Source organism: Leptonychotes weddellii, chromosome 5 (genome assembly GCF_054177405.1).
Source record: "Leptonychotes weddellii isolate Sample4059 chromosome 5, ASM5417740v2, whole genome shotgun sequence".
NCBI classification, from domain to species: domain Eukaryota; kingdom Metazoa; phylum Chordata; class Mammalia; order Carnivora; family Phocidae; genus Leptonychotes; species Leptonychotes weddellii.
Genome location: NC_138373.1, coordinates 33,226,548 through 33,247,969, shown reverse-complemented (window position 1 = coordinate 33,247,969; position 21,422 = coordinate 33,226,548). Strand labels below are relative to the sequence as shown.

General features: G+C 46.1%; 2 protein-coding genes across 15 annotated transcripts in view; one reads left to right on the top strand and one right to left on the bottom strand.

Moving 5' to 3' along the window:
* IFT38 (intraflagellar transport 38) overlaps nucleotides 1-15,035 on the top strand; it is a 35,601-nt gene extending 20,566 nt beyond the window's left edge. For 3 of the 6 annotated variants that reach the window (XM_081820202.1, XM_081820206.1, XM_081820201.1), the window contains 6 exons: nucleotides 916-988; nucleotides 1,842-1,919; nucleotides 6,038-6,145; nucleotides 9,294-9,349; nucleotides 9,621-9,677; nucleotides 12,700-15,035. In XM_081820202.1, the coding sequence (XP_081676328.1) occupies nucleotides 916-988; nucleotides 1,842-1,919; nucleotides 6,038-6,145; nucleotides 9,294-9,349; nucleotides 9,621-9,677; nucleotides 12,700-12,846 (519 nt within the window). In that variant the 3' untranslated portion in view covers nucleotides 12,847-15,035. The remainder of the gene's footprint in view (nucleotides 1-915; nucleotides 989-1,841; nucleotides 1,920-6,037; nucleotides 6,146-9,293; nucleotides 9,350-9,620; nucleotides 9,678-12,699) is intronic. The other 3 variants (XM_081820204.1, XM_081820203.1, XM_081820205.1) reach the window with 3 other exon arrangements.
* The window catches only part of NLRC3 (NLR family CARD domain containing 3), a 36,165-nt gene continuing 29,293 nt past the window's right edge, over nucleotides 14,551-21,422 (bottom strand). For 5 of the 9 annotated variants that reach the window (XM_081820193.1, XM_081820192.1, XM_081820190.1 and 2 more), the window contains 5 exons: nucleotides 20,941-21,024; nucleotides 20,001-20,084; nucleotides 19,498-19,581; nucleotides 19,129-19,215; nucleotides 14,551-14,960 (listed from right to left, as the gene is read on the bottom strand). In XM_081820193.1, coding sequence (XP_081676319.1) covers nucleotides 14,936-14,960; nucleotides 19,129-19,215; nucleotides 19,498-19,581; nucleotides 20,001-20,084; nucleotides 20,941-21,024 — 364 coding nt within the window. In that variant the 3' untranslated portion in view covers nucleotides 14,551-14,935. Of the gene's footprint in view, nucleotides 19,216-19,497; nucleotides 19,582-20,000; nucleotides 20,085-20,510; nucleotides 21,025-21,422 lie in introns of those variants that run through there. The other 4 variants (XM_081820189.1, XM_081820188.1, XR_014145385.1 and 1 more) reach the window with 3 other exon arrangements.

The following is a 21,422-nucleotide window of genomic DNA, read 5'->3' as shown; positions in this document are numbered from 1 at the left end:
TGCCACCATTGCTCTAGGTTAGGGGCAGGCTGCGGAGCAACAGGGTCCAGGACAGGCATGTTTTGAGGGCAGTGAAAAGAGCCTGGAGTTCAGGACATTTTAAAAGTTGGGTATCTGGGAAAGAACAGAAAAGGGCCAGTGAAGGTAAAATGAGCATTTCGTGCTATCATGTAGCATTTCGTATTATCACGAATACAGAGTGTGCCAGAGAACTTGCCTCGGGATGCGCGTTCTTCCATCCTTCAGCAGCTACTTGGCTCCTTTCTCCTGTGCTCTCCTCTCTTCTCTATGCTTATAGCACCTGGCCCCTAGGGCTATCTCATGCATGAAACAGTGCTCTTTTTTTAATGTTTAGAACAATAGCAAAGTTTTAAAAGTCAGTCTCCTCTCCCATTCTCTCTTTTGATGGTAATCAGGGCCACATTTTGTAACCCAGCTGAAGCATTAGCTTTTGTCCCCCTAGGAGTTAGACTAGTATTTCTTTCTTTCTCCTTTCATCCTGATCAGTCTCACCATTTAGCATCTTTTGGGGCTGGAATTGTGCAGGGCTTTAGTCTTTAGGAGCAGGAGGCCCGTAGTTGATGGATTTGTTCCTGTGTTTACATCCCATAGCGGCACACATGATCGCATGTGATGGCCTGTCACCGCGTTGTTCCGTTCTCTGCAGGGCTCAGAGGGCCATCTGCACCGCTTCTGGCTGCCTTCCTTTGTCTGGGCTGCTCCTGCTGGTGGAGAGCGGGGGCCCTGGGGTCCGGCCCTGCTCCTTGCTCAGGCGGTGTTCGTTCTCTTCGTGCCGTTTAGATCTTCGCTGGTTCTGCAGTACAGACTTAGCCCTACTTACCCAAATTCTAAAGAAAAATAAAACAGTCCAAAAAAGGGTCCTCTCTTCTGAGTCTTGTGTTTGCTGTCCCATAGGAAGCTGAAAACACTCTGCGCCTGATGCAGAACAAGCTGAAGGAGGAAGAGAAGCGCCTGCTCCGGAGTGGAAGTAAGGCCACGCTCACAGATGGGGCTGTTTCCTCTGGGCGGGCGGCAGTAGCCTTGAAAAATCTTTGTGTCTATTTTATTTATTTTCAAAAGGCAGTTTTCTCACAAGTTTTGTATCAGGTACCGTTTTAATTCATGCAAGAGCTTAAGAGGCTGGTTCAAATTACATAACATTTAAAGCACTTTGGTTTTCTTGTCAATGATAAGAAATGATTTCCTGTTTAAATGATACTGTTAGTTTGAATTGCATATAATATGTAACTATGAAAGAAAACTGGGTCTTGGAGGTCTGTAGAGTTCCTTACATTAGGGCAGACTGATAGAAAGCAAGTGTCGTAATGCTGTGCATGTGAATGGGTCCCCCTACCTACCTACCCGTCAGAGGTCCCCCAGTAATCCAAGATGGTTCAGTGAGGCTGTTGTCTGTAGGGAAATGGGGGTTACCTATATATAGGAGCTCCATGCTGGGGAGGACTGTTCTCCGTCCCTGGTTAGTGAGCTTCTCCTCGAACTTCACTGAGGTGTCAGGTCAGGCTTGGGAGCCGTAGCAGCGCATGGTCTTCATGATGTATTCTTCGTGCTGCGTGTCTCAGGGTGCCTCCTTCTCTTGCTTATTGCTCTCTTTTTTATGATGAAATATTTTATTCTCTTGTGCTTGAGGATACTTTACCTGGAACTTCAGGCTTGTGCGTGAGCTCTCTGTCTCCTTTTGTACTTGTTCTATGCCTCTCTCTCCTAAATCTCAGGAAACTCTGGAAGGAGAATAGGGACTGCTGGAAAATCCTTTAGGGGCAAGTTTAGGGAATTCCAAGGGCCTCTCTAGCCAAAGCAGCCCCTCACCTTTATGGTTCCAGGTCAGCCAGGAGAGCCTGAAGCAGCCCTAAGTGATAAGTCTGCATGGAGTTTATCCCCTCCTGAGAGGCCCGGCACAGGTAAGAGCCCTGATTGGTTGGCTGTACCCTGCTCCGTTCTGGGCCAGCATGTAAGACCTTTCTCACTGATCTTGATTTAGTCTTCTGAACTCACACTTTAATTTTGTTATCCATAGGTTTGGGATCTCTTGAAGGACAAGCATTCATAGGAGCATCTCTGATTTCCTTTTTTTGGAAAAATAATTTCCAATTTAAACCAACTGAATAAAGGATAGCACTTAATTAGCTTGGGGTGGGCAAAGAAGTTAGGAAAATATGAAGGACCATTCTCAGTTCTGTTCACCCTGAAGTTCTTAAGGTGTTCTGTCTTTCTTTGCTATATATGTGGGAATATTGACCAGAGAATTGGGATTGGGGGAGATATAAAAAGGAAGACTTTCTGAAAGACTTCTCTGAACAGAAAAACCTAATAGGACATGGACATGAATTAGGGGCAAGAATGAGCAAAATTCAGGAGGTGGAAGAGATCATCATTTTAGCTGCCACTCTGCAGGCAGCTGATTAAGTGCAACAAAGCATTGTTGAATATCTCTTCTGGGTGCAAAGGATTCGTTAGTGGACAAAAGACAGGGACCTTTGCTTTAACCAGTCTACTTGCCAGTGAGGAGACAAACATCAAGCAAGCTGTAAGCAGAAGGTGAAAAATGCCCTGGTTGGGGGAGGGGGGGGTGGCGGCGGAGGGGAAGTAGAGCAGAGAAGGGGATGGGGAGGATGGGATGGAATTGCATTTTAAATAGGGGGTCAGCGTAGGCCTCATTAGGAGATGTTATTTAAGCAAAGCCTAAGTACGTGGATCTGAGGAGAAAGGAGGTACCAGATGAGGAGAGTCCTGGGAGTCTGTAAGAGAGGGTGGGAACCAGAGCCCAGTGAGGCGATGAGTTTTGCTAAATGTGTGAATACAGGACTTGAACTCAGGCAGGACAGACAAGCTGGAAGAAGGATCATGTGCCAGAGGGCTCCCATCTGATGCTCCTGTCTTCTCTGTTGAGCAGGAGGTGAAGTCACCAAATTGGCTTTGTGGGTTTGGAGGAAGGGACTTGAAGAAGAGAGAGAAAGTCTGAGTGCTTAGAGACAGGAGAATGCCCTAGGGGCCCCAGAGATTAAAAAGGCCAAGTATTTTGTTCAGATGCTCTGTAATAGAAGGGCAGCCTTCATCTTCCCACCATCCTTTTAAACCTCACTGCTGGTGGTAAATTCATAAAATGACCCAGAAATTTCTAGAAAGCACTTTAGTAACCTTGCTGTGGTTTTTATGGTGTAGTGAAGAGCAGATGTTCCTGCATTTACACTTATTTTACTGCATGCCTACTGCATGTCAGGCGTCGTGCCAGTACTCGGGACACAGTGATGGATGAGGTACTCAGGAAGCTCAGAGTCTAGAACTGTGCCACCCAGTACCTAGCCACAAGCCATGTGTGACTCTTGAGCACTTCAGGTGTGGCTGGTCCAAATTGAGGTTTGGTGTTTGTGGAAAATATACACCAGGTTTTGAAGACTTAGTATGATAGAAAAGTAAAATTACTCATTAATTAATATTTTACATTGTTCACTTATTGAAATGATATTTTTAGATATATTGGGTTAAGTAAAACATTGCTAAAATTAATTTACCTGTTCCTTTTTACTTTAATGTAGTTACTAGACAATTTTTTTTTTAAAGATTTTGTTTATTTATTTGAGAGAGAATGAGAGAGAGAGACAGCATGAGAGGGGGGAGGGTCAGAGGGAGAAGCAGACTCCCTGCCGAGCAGGGAGTCCGATGCGGGACATGATCCCGGGACTCCAGGATCATGACCTGAGCCGAAGGCAGTTGCCCAACCAACTGAGCCCCCCAGGCGCCCGTTACTAGACAATTTTAAATTACATCTGCCAGCAGGCATTACATTTCTGTTGGACTGTGTTGATCTCAAAGGAGACACAAAGAAACTGTTTAAGTGGGTATGAAGTATATCTCTTTGTGGTTTTGATATGAGTTCCTCTGATAGCTAATGAAATGGAACATCTTTTCTTTACTCATTGGCCATTCATGTAGATCTTCTTTGGAGAGATGTCTATTCATGTCCTTTGGACATTTTCAAATTGGGTTATTTTTTTATTAGTGAATTGCAAGAGTTCTTATATGTATTCTGGATACTAGATCCTTATGTGATTTGTGATTTGCAAATATTTTCTCTCATTCTCTGGACTATCTTTTCACTTTCTTGGTGATGGCTTTTGCTGCACAAAGTTTTAATGAAGTCCACACTATCAGTTGTCCTTTTGTTACTTGTGTTTTTAGTGTCATATCTAAGAAACCACTGCCTAATTTAAGGTCACCAGGATTTATCCCTAGGTTTTCTTCCAGGACTTTTATAGTTACAATTCTTATTTAGATTTCTGATCCATTTTGAGTTAATTTTTGCATGTGGAGTGAGGTAGGGGTCCAACCTTATTGTTGGGCATGTAGCTATCCAGTTGTTCCAGCACCATTTTTTGGAAAGACTGTTCTTTCTTCTTTGAATTTTATGGGCGCTCTTGTCTGCCATACTTTATTTTATTTTATTTTATTTTATTTAAGACTTTATTTATTGGAAGGCAGCTATGCTCGCCACTATACCACCAACGCCGGCTTTGACTTTATTTATTGGAGAGAGAGAGTGAGAGCACACAAGCAGGGGGAACGGCAGGCAGAGGGAGAAGCAGGCTCCCCTGCTGAGCAGGGAGCCCGATGCGGGGCTCGATCCCAGGACCCTGGGATCATGACCTGAGCTGAAGGCAGATGCTTAACCGACTGAGCCACCCAGGTGCCCCTGCCATACTTAATTTTAATGCATCACTATAACTCGGTGATTTCAGTGTCAGCATGCATTAATTTAGTGTATTGGCTGAAGTTTGTCAGAAGAAATCATGTTGAGCCTGAGAAACGTGTTGATATTTTAAAATTTGTAATACTTGATTTATATTGCATGAGGTAATGATATAATATCATAATATTCCTGGATGAAATAGAAAGTGAGCAAAGTTGAATAGTAATTTCAATTTATAGTCATGAATTTGTATTAATATTTCACCATATTCTCTGTATAGGCTTTTGTAAGGTGGTAGTTTTCAGATAGGTTGTGTTGAGGCCCGGGCAGGGTGCGCTTCCTCACACTTGCCCTGGCTCCAAGGTTAGCCCTTCCATGCTGGAGAGCACAGCTCTTCCCTTCATGGTGAAGAAAGCAGAGCACTTTCCCTTGGTGCCCAGCTAGATGCAGCTGCCATTTCATTACCCCCTATCACAGGGGCTAAGCGAAGCCTTTTCATAGATGCACAATTACTATCCTTCCAAACTGACTTCTGACTCGGTGATCAGAACAGCAACTGCAAACTCCTCCAGTTCCGTCCTTCCAAAACCAGTGTCTCTCCCTGGTTGCAGGGAATCAGGCTGGTCAGTGAAAGCTTTTTCTCTCCACTGTGGAAACTCTCCTTCTATAGATTCACTGTAGGAAATGTCCAACCTGACTCCAGGAGAGTATTTAAGAAATTAATGTATAAGGCTGTTGCACTGAGAACAATCTCTGTTTATATTTGTCTATGATGAATTCTCTCCCGGAAGCAGTATCCTGAGTACCAGCTCTTGTTGCCACTCATTAGGTCGCCATCTTTCTCAGGCCAGCCGTGCTCGGCCATTCCTGGCCTGGTCTCCGTCTTCCCTGCAGGCTTGTTTGGCTCAGTCACTCACCTTTTCAGGGGGCTCCGCTTCCTCATCTTTGTTATCCACAAAGAGCTCAGGTTGGGGTAACATCACCTAATACTGAACAGAGAGTGGTTCCCCCCCGAACTAACCAAGAACTTTGAACTACCTTGACAGCTGGCTATTCAACTTTTAGTTTCAGCTGCCAGAGTGTTTCTAATTGATATATTCTGATCCACTTTTGTCTTGCTGTGGAAGATTGTTTAAAAAAACAAACCAGTATATCATTGTCTGCAGTAACTCCTAAGTATCTACAGGCGAATCCTGAGTCTCTTAAAATCTAATGCACTAAAAGAAAGGCTGAGAAGTGTAGATGGTTTTGCATAAGAGCCTTGTGGATAGAAGCTGTTTTAGCGGTAATGATGGAGCTGCCCTTTTGTTTTGCGTACTTGTGTTCTCCCAGGTAATGATGACTCGGACATTGACATCCAGGAAGATGACGAATTTGACAGTGAATTGGAGGAGAGGCAGCTGTCCAAGCCGCGGACGGCCATGGAGGTGCTCATGCAAGGTACCACGGCTGCTTTCGCTTGCCCTCCCTGCTGTGCCCTGTCACAGAACACTGGCCTCCTGTGTATCAGGATTCAGCTCTTAAACTGCTCAGTGGTCACCTTTGCTGCTAACACTCTTACCTGTGGTCCCAAGAATAGCTGATTCTTCTTTGTGGCCTGGGATTTCTCACAGAGGCCACGGGAATACACGGCTTCTGCCACGGAGCTGTGTTCTACCCACTTTGGGTCCACACTGCTCTCAGTGCAATAGCATCCCCTATAATCAGAGAACTAATGCACAGAGAAAGGACTCAGACAACCATCTCTGCCATTTAAAAAATCTTTTAGTTTCTACTTTTTCACTGCTAAAGACTCAAGCAAAAAAAATCTGTGGAGCAAATGTGGGTGTTCCCCGAGGGTCTTCTTCATGCCCCACTTTCCACCTTAGAGGGGTCCTGGTCAGTGGCTTGGGGATGTGTCCTTCCAAATTGCCTTTCCACACACATACCGTGAAATACACAAAGATCAGCTGAGACTTTTTTTTTTAAGATTTTATTTATTCATTTGAGACAGAAAAAGAGAGCATGAGCAGGGGGATGGGGCAGAGGGAGAGGGAGAAGCAGACTCCCCGCTGAGCAAGCCTGATGTGGGGCTTGATCCCAGGACCCCAGGGTCATGACCTGAGCCAAAGGCAGACTCTTAACTATCTGAGCCACCCATGCACCCCCCTAAGACATTTTTTAACTTAAATGGGACCAGACTCTGTGTATAGTTCTGCAACTTGCTTTTTTAAAAAAATTATTATTAAATATATTAGAACAACTCCTCCCATGTCAGTAAACTAGAAATCTGCTTCGTTCTTTTTGACAGCTGTGTAGTATTCCATAGCATGACCATACCCAGGATTTACTTGGGCATTCCCATATTAAAAGATATTTTGGGGCGCCTGGGTGGCTCAGTTGGTTAAGCGACTGCCTTCGGCTCAGGTCATGATCCTGGAGTCCCTGGATCGAGTCCCGCATCGGGCTCCCTGCTCGGCAGGGAGCCTGCTTCTGCCTCTGACCCTCCCCCCTCTCATGTGCTCTCTCTCTCTCATTCTCTCTGTCTCAAATTAAAAAAAAAAAAAAATCTTTAAAAAAAGATATTTTAAAAAAATATATATTTATTTTCCTCTTTTCCTTGTATATACATCCTTCTGCTTATCTGCAGTGTTCATACCATTAGATGTGGGATTCTTAGGTCAAAGTTTATATAAATCTCTGTTTTGATAGATACTACTAAATTGCTCTATATTTGCCTTTAAAACATCTGTCTACCATCTGTTAATATTTGGAGCAGTTTGCATTTTTATATACATGGTACATTTCAGAGGCAAATTATCTTCACTTTATATTAAGTTTTGCTAACTGCTCTTTTTTTTTTTTTAAGGTTTTAAAATTTATTTTAGAGAGCAAGCGAGCACGGGATGGGGGACAGGGAGAGGGAGAGAGAATCTGAAGCAAACCCCACACTGGTGTGAAACCCAACGCGGGGCTTGATCCCCTGACCCTGAGATCATGACCTGAGCTGAAATCAAGAGACACTCAACCAACTGAGCCACCCAGGCGCCCCTTTCCTTTTATTTTTTAACAGGTTCATGATATAAATAGAGGTTAGAGGTTATGACTCCCATTCTATAGATGGGAGCTGAGGCTCTGAAAAGGTATGTGATTGGCTCAGGAGAACCTAATAAAGGCACTGGTGCTCCTAAATTCTGCTGACCGCTCAGCCACCAGAAGTAAAATCTAAGAACTATAAATAAGGGCTTTAGACAACATAAGGTTTGCATTTGCATTTTATCTGACCAAGGGAAGTCTATAATTAGCTCTTGGTGGTCACCCCAGGCCTGTCCTGAGTGAGCTCCTCTGTGAGCTCCCCTCTCTGCTTTTGCCCCTCGCGCAGCATGGAACTGGGTCCTGGGTGCTCCTTTCTCAGCCTCGGGTGTGAGGGCAACTGTCTGCCTCCCGCCAAGGAAGGACGGCTCCTGGGTGTTTGCAGAAGTCACAGCTAGGCAACTGTGATTTCCAGAGGAGAGTGGAGAATCACTGAGATAATGTGGGTGTTTTGAAAGATGAACTAATGGTGAGCCTCAAAAGTTTTCCTCTTTGGAGCTCAGACATAGATTCAAATACAAGTAACATTGGTCCATGCAGGGAGACTGCATTTCTTTTTTCAGCAGATACTAGAGCTGTTCTACCACATAGATAGAGCAGTATCCGATGATTTTTTTTTTTTTATTATGTTAGTCACCATACAGTACATCATTAGTTTTTGATGTAGTGATCCATGATTCTTTGTTTGCAGATAATAACCAGTGCTCCATGCAATATGTGCCCTCCTTAATACCCATCACCGGGCTAACCCATCCCCCCCACCCCCCTCCCCTCTAAAACCCTCAGTTTGTTTCCCAGAGTCCATAGTCTCTCATGGGTCGTATCCCCTTCTGATTTCCCCCCCTTCATTTTTCCCTTCTCCTAATGTCCTCTGTGCTATTCCTTATGTTCCGCAAGTAAGTGAAACCACATGATAATTGACTTTCTCTGCTTGACTTATTTCACTTAGCATAATCTCCTCCAGTTCCATCCATGTTGATGCAGAAGTTGGGTATTCGTCCTTTTTGATGGCTGTGTAATATTCCATTGTATATATGGACCACTTCTTCTTTATCCATTCGTCTGTTGAAGGGCATGTCGGCTCTTTTCACAGTTGGCTATTGTGGACATTGCTGCTATGAACATTGGGGTGTATGTGGCCCTTCTTTTCACTACATCTGTATCTTTGGGGTAAATAACTGTGGAGGTTCCTCAAAAAGTAAAAATAGAACTACCCTGGGATTCAGTGATTTTTTTTTTTTTAAACTTTTACAGGATGCATATTTAGTTTTCTGGTTTCTGAGTAGTGATTATATTTTATTACCCTTTTCCTTTTTTTCGAAGTGGAAATGTAGAAAATCCATTACTGTTTGTTGGCAGTTTTGATTATTTGGATGCGACTTAAGTAAATGTCTTAGTTGATTCTTGTTTTTCCCAATTTTCTAAAGGAAACAAGTCTTGAATGCCATTCCTTGCTTTTTCTTTCTTTTTTTTTAACAAGGTTTTCTTAATTTTTTCATGCTTTGGTTCTCCTCAGGAAGACCCGGCAAACGCATCGTGGGCACAATGCAGGGCGGAGACTCTGATGACGACGTGAGTCCCGACCAGCTCCCTTTAGCAGCTCTGTTCTTCCCGGTCTCAGGCTGGCCTCGTAGACTAGCTGAGCTGACAAGCTGAATGCGAGGGGCTGCCTCTCAGCCTGGCCCGCTGCTGGGTGTGCTCCAGAGTTCAGCCTCCCAAGGAGCTGGACTCTTCTCTGCTTGTTGATGGCTCTTTTCTTTTCTTTTCTTTTCAAATGAATATGCTTGCCCTCCCCCCCCTTTTTTTTCCTTCTCACTGTTCTTTCCATTCTCACTTTCTAAAGATGGAAGCAGCACCAGCTCTCTTAGGTAAATGCAAGAATTCCAGCTCCAAGAAGCAGGTTGGTTTTCTTTTTCATCTCGTGTGTGTGTGTGTGTGTGTGTGTGTTAGTTAACCAGCTTAGGGCCCCCAGAGAGCCTTCCCCAGCAGTGATGCCTCTTGCTGGGCAAGAGCCATGCACAGCAGGCCTACAGTGAACGGTGCAGTTGCCTAAAGGTCCCTGGCAGGAGAGGAGGGTTGAGTGCTGAGCCAAGGTTATCAGGACCTTGAAGTATAACTTGGAAAAGAAGGGAACCTGCTGAGAAGGGAACCTGGGAACCCCAGGCCAAGACCAGCCCTCTCTTCAGTTCCATTCTGGGGAAGAAACAGGAAAGGGAGGCTCTCTTGAGACAAGAGCCTCAGAGAGGCTGGGCAGGAGGCTGCGACATCAGGCTGCTGGTGCCTTGAGTGTCCTTGAGGTAATACTGACTGGGAAACTCATTGGAATGGGCCCTGCTGCCAGGGCTGCCCCGTCCATCACCCTGGGTCTGCTTTCTTTGTGGCAGTCCCTGGCAAGCTGTGCCCACAGACCCCAGACCTCCTCATCAGGTCATCTGCCACGTGTGTCTGGAGCATGGCCCTAGTGGCTACAGAGGGGCAGAGTGTGAGCCTGACATTCTTGTACAAAAGATCCCTTTATTTAGTGCCAACAGTGGATTTTGTGACCAAACTCCACAGAGGGAAAGGTCACTCAGGTTTGCTGGCCAAGATGCACAGAGAAGATTGAGCCTTGAAATCACAGAAGGTAGTCTTAGAGAAGCAGAGAAACCACCTCAAACATTTTTTAATAGTCAGGGGTGGGTGGTTAGGTAGCTTCTGCCCATCCATCTTACCCATTCGAGGCAGGAGTAAGAAGTCTGGCGTGAGTCCTGGGGATGCCTGGACAGCACCATCTGGTCCCTCGTCTTCCGATCTGCTTGGTCGTGCGCATAGCTTTCTCAGAACGAATGCCCAGGCTACAGCTTACATCTCCCCTGTGCCTCGTGCCGCTTGTTTGCTTCCAGGAGGCTGCCTGCACACATTCCGCAGGCACACGGGCTTGTCCCCTGTGTGTTCACTCTTCCACTTGACATATTTACCGAGTGCCTGTTATGTGCAGGTGTTGTTACAGATTATGGGCAATACACCCCTGCCCTTAGGGAGCTTATGTTCTAGTGGTAATCAACTGGATACATCGGGTCATAATGGCAAGAAGAAAAAGCAGTTCGGGGAACAGAGTGACAGGGTTGAAGGAGGAGATTGATGTCTTTTGATCAGTCAGGGCATGTCTCTCTGGTAAGGTGACACTGGGCAGAGGCCTGAATGGAAGGAGGGCTGTGGCGCAGGGAAGGGCATCCAAGGCCCAGGGAATGGGGTTCCTGCATTGGAGGACCAGAGATGGTGGCGTGACTGGGATGGAGTGGGCTGGGGGCAGGAGCAGTAAGAGGCAGTAGGGGCCGTGCAGAGCTTTGCAGGACGTGACGAGGACCCGGAGTTTTCTCTGAGTGCAGTGGGCACGGAAATCGTGAGCCCAGTAGTGCCAAGAGCTAACTGGCATTGAGAGACACCCATCAGGAGGCATTTGCACTAGTCCAGAGGTGCTGGCGGCTCAGCCTGAGGTAGTGGCAGCAGAGGTGTTAAGAAGTGGTCAGATTCTGGATGTTTCCAAGGTCAGAACCATGAGGTTTTGTTAATTGGACATGGGGTGTGAGAGCAAGAAATGAAGGAGGCCTCGCTTGTGTCATAATGGGCTAATAGTATACATAGAGTTTGCATTTCCCCGAGATAGGGCAGGCCTGAGGAGGGGCTTGGAGAGCAGAGCAGGAGTTTGGTTTTGGACATTCTACCCATGCATTGCCTGCCAGCCATCCACATGCTGTGGTTGAGTAGCCAGTTGGAATTCAAGTCTAGAGTGCAAGGGTCAGGTCTGGGCTGGAGTTGAATTTGGGAGCTCTCATAATTAGGTGGTCTTTAAGCCACAAGGATACATGTGATGGTGTGGGGGAGAGAGTAGCAAGAGAAGAGGAGGCCCAAGACTCTAAACTGAGCCAGTTGCAGAGTCATGGAGATGGAGGGCGTGGGGGTATGAGAGACAGCGAAGATGTGGAGTGAGGTGGGGCGAGTGCCCAGAGAGAAGGGTGCCCTGCAGCAGAGTGGTTTTCGAGGAAGGAGCCGTCCTGTGCCCAATGCAGCCTAGAGGTCACGAGACACCTGAGACTCACTCACTGGATTTGAATCCGCTGAATGTTTCAGTAGATTGGCAGGTGAAAGCCTGCTGAGTGTTTTGAGGAGGCAGTGAGAAGGGAACCAGCAAGGTGGTGGGTTCAAAACTCCTTCAAGGAGTTTATTGTTGCGGGGGTGGGTAGAAGAACAGGGCAAAGCAGCTGGGGAGGAAGGTGGGATTAACTTTGGGGTTTTTGTTTTGTTTTGTGTTTTTAAGAAGAAGGAAATAGTAGCATGTATGTATGCTGGTGGGAATGATCTAGCTAGAGTGGCTAGCCATCTTGGTTTACCTGAGACACAGGACTTGCAGTTTTAAAACCTGGCTGAGTTGGTCACCCTAGATCTAGGTGATGGAGAGAGTGTTCCTTTTATTTTGCTCCTAATGCCCATTTCCTGTGTGGCTTTCCATCCCTAATCTGGTAAAAGGCAAAAAAACAAACAAAAAAAACGAACCCTCCTAATCTCCAAGCCCCACCCTCCTTGCTGTCCCCTGGTGGGTGTCTGGGCCCCCAGGGGCAGAGCAGCCTCCGGTGAGCTGCGGTGCAGATCCAGTGATGTTGCTGAGACCTCTGTGGGAAAGCCAGCCCCTGCAGCACCAAGCATGGCTACACACTGGTTTCTGAAAGTCACTGGTTAACTGAGCCAGTTATGTTTGTATTTCTGCCAGCAGTGTGGGATGTGGGCCCCCCTCTCACGCCCCCACAGCCTGACTGCTGCTCCGCCCAGCTCTTCCTTCACATGCGGGCATTGCTCGTTACTGAGCTGCTGGTGAGCAACGGTCTCGGCTGACAAGCTGTGGCTAGTGAGACAGGCCCTCAGTTGTCTTTGCTATCTTCGTGTAGGAGGACTCTGAGGACAGTGAGATTGACATGGAGGGTGATGAAGAAGACGACGATTTGGAAGATGAGAGTGTTGCTCTCTCGCCAGCTAAGCCCAGTCGAAGAGTCCGGAAGCCTGAGCCCCTGGATGAGAGCGACAATGACTTCTGACCCTCTTGCCCAAGGGACCAGACTGATTAAATCCCTCAGATCTATATAGGTAAACAGGAAGTTGGAAGGTTAGGAAGGAAACCTATTTTGTTCACTAAACTAGTTGGACTCAGTAATGAAGCAACACCTAGTTGTTCTTTAGCCTCCTCTGTGTTATTCCACAGAGCTTCAATAAGAACTGAAGTAAGCCCCAAAGAGAATGTGTTTTTTTGCCTTATTTATGTCCTGAAACTTAGGGAATGCATGTGTTCTTAGAGATGCACATGCACGGGACAAACACCCAAGGAGAAATAAGGGTTGGCACCGTCAGATCTTGGCTGCTGTTGTTGTGATGTGTTTGCCTCTCAGAGTCGGGGGGACCGACGTGGGGCTGGACACCAGGACTCAGTTTAGGAATTGTGGGGGAGCGTACAGTTTTGGACATTTACTGTATATCGGCTTTTAATTCTAGCTTTTATTTAGTTGTCTTATTTTCTTCTGTATGTTCACAATACCAAGCTTGTTCTGAATGAAAGTTAGCTAAGTCAGATGAAAACCCACTTTTGTTAAAGATCAGATAACAGAGAGATGCTCCAGAATATAAATGCTCCATTTTCTCTCAGAAGGTTGACATTCCTCCTTAGGAAAGCAAATTAAGGAAGAAATGTTGGTACACACTTGTGTTTCTGACTCTAAAAAGATGAACCAGAATGTATTAGGTTGAGTAGCACTAGAATAATTACCCTGATGTGAAATGAGAAGTAACAGGTGGAGTTGTTTTGTTTTTCTGATATGGAAAACAGAGCAGTTTTCATTTATTTTTCACTTATAAAGTCAGAAGACTTCTGAAGTTACTTGGCTCATAATAAATGTATTTAATTCCTTGTTTTTATATCATTAAATAAGTTTTACTTGAAAGTTTAATTACATTCTTTATTTGCACTTATAACAAATACTTGGGAGACGTTTACAGGTTACTATGGTACATGTAAATTTTTAGGATATGATGTGATAATTATTTCTATCTTTGCTTTTTTCTTTGCCTTTTCCTAATTCCTACATAAGAGATTACCCCCTTTTTTAAACATTGAGCATTCAACTAATTCACTAGCGATTTGAGATATGCCATTGTTGAAATGATGACGTAAAAGGGAAATGGGAGTGTCAGGAGCCATGTCAACCCCCTCAGGTGCCGTGGCTTCTAAGGTGCAAAAGTTACTGCGTCTTCTTGGATGTTCTAGTTTTGGTTTCCCTGAGTCTGACCTGCCTTATATTTAAAAAAAAAAAAAAATTTCCATTTTCTTTATGGGATGCTTTCTTCTAGGGGCATTACCACAGGAGTGTGGCCCGCGCCGCAGGTAACCCCTCCACAGACAGAGGCATCCCTTGGTTACCTGTTGGGCAGTCTCACCATGGAATGACACTTCCTTAGAGCAGCTTCTGTCAGCCAAGAGCTTCAAGCACCTGATCGTAGTTACGAACATCTGTCTGTCACTACTGTGACAGACCCCGCAGTCAGGTGTGTGCAAGTGCCTTTTGACCTTGTGCCATTGGTTTTGGCCAAGCATCAGAGCTGACTCGTGCCCCAGAGAAGACTGTGTGACTAGGTCAGTGAAAAACCAGTCGTTAGATCATTGTCGACAGTTGTTACTGTTTTAAACTATGTGATTAAAGGACCTCCTAAAATGCTTTACAACATGAATATTGACAGAAAATGTAAAGAGATTTTTTAAGTCCTTAATTTTTATTGGTGGCAGCCATGAGAACAGAGTCCAAGGACTTGCAGTGGGGAGTCCGAGGAACTGTCTCCCTTTTAGCCGGGACGGGAAGAAGACCTGCAAGCGCTCTTTCGTTAGCATTTTAAACTATACTTTCAGTGTCACCCGTCTGAAAGGAAGCGGAGTCCCTTGATGACAGCAGCACACTGCATAAGTATCCCTGCTGTTGGATTGGCCCAAGGGACTCTTAGGTGCTGGAACCGGGCCTGGCAGCCTTGGAAGAGAACTGAAACTGGCCAGAGCAGAAGCCCTTCCTGGAGCCGGGAGGACAGAGCGCTCATCAGGGAAACATGTCACTGACGGGAAACCCGTGGGTCTGAGACACAGTGTTCTCACTTGACACCTCTGTTGGGCAGTCTGGAAAGGATTAAGCAAGAGTAACATAGAAAATTAAGTTCTTAAATGATGCACTGTTAATTCTAAAAAGAATAATAAATTAGGAGAGACTGGCTCAGAAGTAATGAATACTAATCAAGTCATAAGATAAACACTAATGATTTAAACGAATATCATACTCTAATAAGTATGTTGGAAGAACGTAGAAACAAAAAATGGGGATGTAAGCTGATGGACATCCAAGTGCCCTTTCCCATGTAGAAGTCAGCAGATAATCTCTAAGATGATAAGACAAGAAATAGCACATGTAGGACTTTTAGTTTCGGGAGTAGGGGTATTCGGGAAGCAGGGGAGGCAAGACAGAGACTGCTGTTTTCCCTTACAAGCCTAGTAGTTTTTGGCTTTTTAAACTATGTGTTACTATGAATATTGTTTTCATGAATTTTTGAAAAGGTAAATCTATAGACAGGAAAAGGGTAAGGGCTGGAGACCGAGGTTTGAGGATCATTTTCTTGTGAGATTTCTCAGGGGAGAACATGTGGGATGCGAAGAGACCCAAGGGTGGAAGCCTGAGAAATGCCTGTGTCTCAGGGGCAAGGGCCACAAGGAGCCAGAAGAAGAGACTGGGAAAGTATTTTCTAAGTTTTCTAAAGTGACTATATTTTACTTTAATAATTAGGAAAAACTGTTCTATTTTCAAAAGTGTTGAAGAGGGGTAATGGAAAGGTGGGAGGACTGGAAGGTTCTGTTAGGGAAGCCAGAGCAGGGGAGAATCTCCAAAGAAGTGCTAAATCCTTGTCGTAAATGAGCTTGAGTCAGAGAGGCCCCTGGAATCAGCAGTTAGGAAATCTCTGGTGACCTTAGCCAGGAGCAGTCACATAACTAGCGATGGGTCGAAGAGCGGTTCGACTTTGAAGTGAACACAGTGAGTATTGACGAGTGTTCAGAAAGGTGGGCGGTCACAAGAGGAAAGAGGGCATGGCCAGGGGAGGAACGTGTGGTCGAAGAACATTGTGGAGGGGCGGGGGAGGTTTTGTTTTGTTTTTTGAGAGCAAAACTTGAGCATGAGTTTTCAGCTGGAGGGAACAAGCTTGTGGAAGGGAAGGACTTAAATCTATGAGAGAGAGTGTGTGTAATTGATGAAGCGAAGGTTTCATTAGGAGTCATTCTGTTTAAATCCATACTGTGTATTGAAGACATACGCACCAGATAACCAGCTGGGCTGACCCTACCATTTTTTTTTAGAGACTTTATTTATTTATTTGAGAGAGAGACACAGAGAGCACAAGCGGGGGGAATGGCAGAGGGAGAAGCAGACTCCCAGCTGAGCAGGGAGCCCGACGCAGGGCTCGATCCCAGGACCCTGAGATCATGACCTGAGCTGAAGGCAGCCGCTTAACCGACTGAGCCACCCAGGCGCCCCCTGATGCTACCATTTAGGGTAAGCTGGCTTTGGTTGATGTGACAATCTTTTACACCTGGATTTCTATAGTGTCTGCTGTAGATAAGGCCCCAAACAGTTTGTTGACTTGGGCACCAGGTAGAGTACCCAGAATATGGAGACATTGCCCCAGAAGTTGGGCCATAGTAGCCCTCAAATAAGGATGGCTGATCCTGGCTAACAAAACTTAAAACAGCAAGCTTTGAAAAGATCTAGGTGTTTCTAAGGCAAGTGTCCCAGGATAAAGCTCAAGAATTGTAAGGAATATAAAAATCTAAGCCAAACAAGATAAAATTCCCAATATCTGGTATCCAATCAAAAATTACCATAATGAGAAAAATCAAGAAACAGACCCAGAAATGACAGATGATAGACTTAGTAAAAAAGGACATTCCGATAGTTTTTAACTCTCGTCCCTATACTGAGATGGTGGAGGGAGGCATGAGCATATTAAGAAGAGAGAAGGAAGACCTAAATCTCAGAACTTCTAGAGATTAAAGAAGTGAGACAAAGACTGTGCAAACACGCACTGTGGTTTGAGGCACCACGGAAGTGAACAATATGCTGACCGTGAAGACACAGCAAGAGGAACTGTTCAAAATGAAAAGACGAGAAGTCCCACCCCGCTGGCGGGTTTATTGCCTCAGCTGTGCTCACCTTCTGGCCTGCCCTACAGTGGTAGAGCTAGTCCTTGTCAAACCTCTCTGGTTTGCTGGCTGGCAAGAGCGTGGGCCTTGTCAATAGGCTGCTAGGGAGACTTTGGAGAAGGAAGGGGCTCTCCTTCCCTGTCTGGTGTGGCTTGCTCTTCAAGTCCCCAGAGAGCATGATTTTTCTCATCGCCCCTGAGGTTTCTCTGGTGCTGGATTCCTGCAAGGCACCGCTTTCTCCACCATTTGCCTACTGCAACTCTTGTTCCGTCAAGGTCGCAACTAGGTGGACACTGCCCAACGCTGCACAAACCAGAGGACAGGATAGCAGCATCTTGAAAGTACCAGGAGCCAAATACCAGCCTAAAATTCTATACCCAGCAAAAAAAGCTTTAAAAACCCAGCAATCCAAATAAATACGACACAAGACCCACATTCAGATGTCCCCCATTTCCAAATACTTTTCTTTATGGGTGATTGTTTTTCTTCAGTTGATCCAATTAGAGATCTTGCATTAAGTAGTTATGTCTCTTTAATCTCCTACAATTTAAAATAGTGTGCAGCCTTTTGTATTTTTCATGACATCAACATTTTTGAAGAGGTTAGGCTAGTTTTTATTTTTTTATTGCAGAATGCTGCTTGATTTGGATTTTGTCCAATTTTTCCTTCTTTTTTTAAAGATTTTTTTTTTTTTTTTTTTTTTATCTGAGAGAGAGAATGGGAGACAGAGAGCATGAGAGGGGGAGGATCAGAGGGAGAAGCAGACTCCCCGCCGAGCAGGGAGTCCGATGCGGGACTCGATCCCGGCACTCCAGGATCATGACCTGAGCCGAAGGCAGTCGCTTAACCAACTGAGCCACCCAGGCGCCCCTCAATTTTTCCTTCTTGATCAGATTCAAATCAGTATTTTTGACATGGTGTGTCCTCAGTTCATCACATCAGGGGCGCATTATGTCCATCCATCCCATTATTGGTGATGTTAAGTTTAATTACTTTGTTAAGAAAGCATATGCAAAATTGTCCATCTTTAAAGATAACCTTTTTCCCCTTCGTAACTATCCCTTGTGGGGTGAGATTTTGAGACTGGGTGGCTATCTTCTTCCTCGATAGAGTTTCATCCATGGTTTTAGCATCCATTGAGGATTCTTGCCTGAATACTCATTTTTAGAGGCATGTTTGGAACAAAAATGCTTCCTGTTCAAACTTTAAAATGATAATTATAATCTTCATAAGCATTTTCCTTGGTTATTTAGTGGATGACAGCTGTGGTGTCCATTAGGATCTTTTTCCCTTCATCACAGACAGACGCCCAAGGGAACCTGTACCATATGGAGGCTCAGCTTGCTCGCCTTCATGGAGAAGCTGCAGGCATAACAGTGGTTTGGGAAGCCCAATGTAGAATAACATTACTAAGGCATCCATATTTAACGTGCTCTTGATAACCAGTGTGCCAGACCCCACATAATATATGCCAGACGTAATCTGTGCCTTTGAGAGATTTTGTAATGGATAAAAGATGGCAAGAACCTTGGACAACTTTTTTTGTCTTTGTCTCTAGAATCCTGTCATTAAATCCTTCATTTCTCTTCAAAAAATTCTCATAATTTTTCCATGTGTCTAAGGATCATACTCCTAAGACCTTCTAGTTTTCTTGAGAAAAGAGAGGTCCCTTCTGTCACCAGTGCCAAATTGATCCTCTATATAGGCTTGAAGATGGCAGCTTGTTTCAGAGTGAGGGGGATGATTTTAACCAGTGGAGAAGGGCAATAATAATAAAAATTAGGGGCACATGAAGACCTCCGGGTATAAATAAGCTCACACCGGCTTCTTACCTGCTGAGCTTTAAGACCTTCCCTTCTCTGTGCCATAGCAGAGAATCCATCTCACCCCTGCCTGGACTGACCCGGGTCCAGGAGAGGTGCTCCTGACCTCTTTGGCAGCACCTTTCCTGCCTCCTTTTAGGAGACCAGCTTTTGTGTGGGTCAGCATCATTCCCAGACCACAGGAAGGAACCCTGGAAAATGGTCTTTCCGTTCAGAAGCTTCCAGTTGTTGCTCCACCTGTCCTCCCACCAGGTCCACCAGGAACTTGTTTTGCTCACATTTCAACAATGCACGAAGGAGCATTTGTCCTGATAGCATCTGAGATCATCCTGGCACCAGATTCCCCAATGTGATTTCCTTGGAGACTACAAGAGAAGGATTAGGACAGGACTTGAAAGATGGGCTCAAGGCCTAGAGGCATGCAGGTTCTCTTTAGTAAAGAGCATGAAATGCAGAGCTCCAGTCAAGACCTTCATGCTTCCCGGATCCCTCCCACGGAGAAGGCCCAGAATGGCTCCCCCTTATACCAAGTTTCCCTGCAGAGCTGCTGAAAGACCCGGGAGTCAGCTGTCTCCGAGAAGCTGGGAGTTGTTCTAAGGATGAGCAAGAATGGCAGGGAAGGGCAGGTGCTGCTGAGCCCCACTCACTTGATATGCTGGAGGCCATGGTTTCCAGATAATGCGGTGGCAATGAATATTGCCCCGTCCATCCCCAAGGAATTCTCTTGAAGACTAGGCAGAGAAAAGATGGAGACACCACCGTGAGCCATTCGGTACGTTAGAACCCGCCCCAGGAAGCAGCACTGCATTATCCTGGGGGGCCGTGGAGGAAATATGCACTTCTGGGGATGATTTGTCCACAGCAAGGGGGTGTTTACCCCTGAGACCAGTGTCTACAAGTAGCCGGGTGGTCCCATCCAAGTGCCATGGAAAGGGCAAGACCAAAAATGCAGATGTTAAGTGACTTAGCTCTGGCATAAGCTAGACAGAATGAACAAACCCATCTGCAAGAGGGACTCTAGCCATCAGAGCTATTTATATTCGGAAGGAAGCAGCTACCGAGGAAATCAAGAGCATCTCCTCTCATGGGGTAGGTTTCAGCAGAGAAGTCTGCTGCTCTGGGGCTCAGGTAGGTCTCTATAGCCACTCACTTGAGTCTTCGGAGACTTGAGTTCACCTTCAGAGCATTTGCCAAGGCTTTGGCTCCAGCCACCCCGATGGCATTTCCTCGTAAGCTGTCCGGAAAGATATGAAGCCTAAGGCACAGTGTCAGCTGTGGGGTGAAAACTGTACCTCTTCCGAGAGCATGGGCTCCTGGTAGAGGCAGCATGGACTCAGCAACCATGGGGGTGAGGTTGCTTCTTTCTCACTCCTGGGTGCAGAGTGGAGATCGGACAAATCTGGGTGGTTTGTTGGAGCCCTCCCCCTCCTCCATCCCAAAGAAAGGAGAGTGGGGCTGAGATAAGAAAGGCAACACTTCAGGGTGCCTGGGTGGCTCAGTTGGTTAAGCGACTCCCTTCGGCTCAGGTCATGATCCTGGAGTCCTGGGGTGGAGTCCTGCATTGGGCTCCCTGCTCTGCGGGGAGTCTGCTTCTCCCTCTGACCCCCCCCCAACCATGTGCTCTCTCTCTCTCAAATAAATAAATAAAATCTTTAAAAAAAAAAAAAGGGAACACTTCATCCAGCGGTCCTCACATCCTCAGCATCCCAGGACCACAGGAGCAGGGATGACTGGGACATGCCTGAGAGCCCCACTGAGCTTAACCCCCTCCCCCAGGAGTCTGGATCTTCTCCTTGTCTGAGGTCAGTGGCCAGGGACCCCTACACAGGACCTTGGGACGTGGGCAGCCTAGGCAAGGCTGAGAAGAGCAGGTCCTCAAGGAGAGGAGGCCCAACAGTAGTGACTCCCAGGGAAGAGGTATGCAGTGGGAATGGGGAAGCTGGGGCATGCTTGATCTAAAGGACGATGTTTAAATGATTTGTGAGTTTCCATGTAAATTGACATTTTTTTTTTCCTTCCATATCTTCATTTCAAATCAACAGCTTGGTTTCTTTGGGCAAGAGACTATAGCCAGAGACTGGAATACTTACTCGAGAATCTCCAAGGTTCTGTTCACAGCCAGGGCGTCCCCTAGCGCCTGGGCCCCCCGGGAGCCAATGGAGGCCACCTGCAGACTGGAGGAAGAGATGCGTCAATGCGGACAGGCCTCACCAGCTCGCACCCTGCCTGGCCCAGCATCCACGCATACTTGTCCTTCCTTTTCACCACCCCTGGAATTAGGGCTGAAAGTGGCAACGCAGCACTGAAGGTTATTGGCCCGTGATCTGTCCAAGGAACACTGCGCCCCCTGCGTGCACTGTCTGAAGCCTAGGACAGAGATCTGGATGCTCCGGATACAGCAAGGAGAGCTGGCCTCCTGGAGAGTTCGAGGGAGAACACTCCCCGAGCCCCTACTTCTTACTTTCCATATGTTCGATGTCCCAATTGCTAACACTAGGAAAATCAAACACACCTTCCTTGACTGGAAGGCAAAACTGATGTGTAGTGTGTGGGGCCGGCCTCCCGGGCTGCT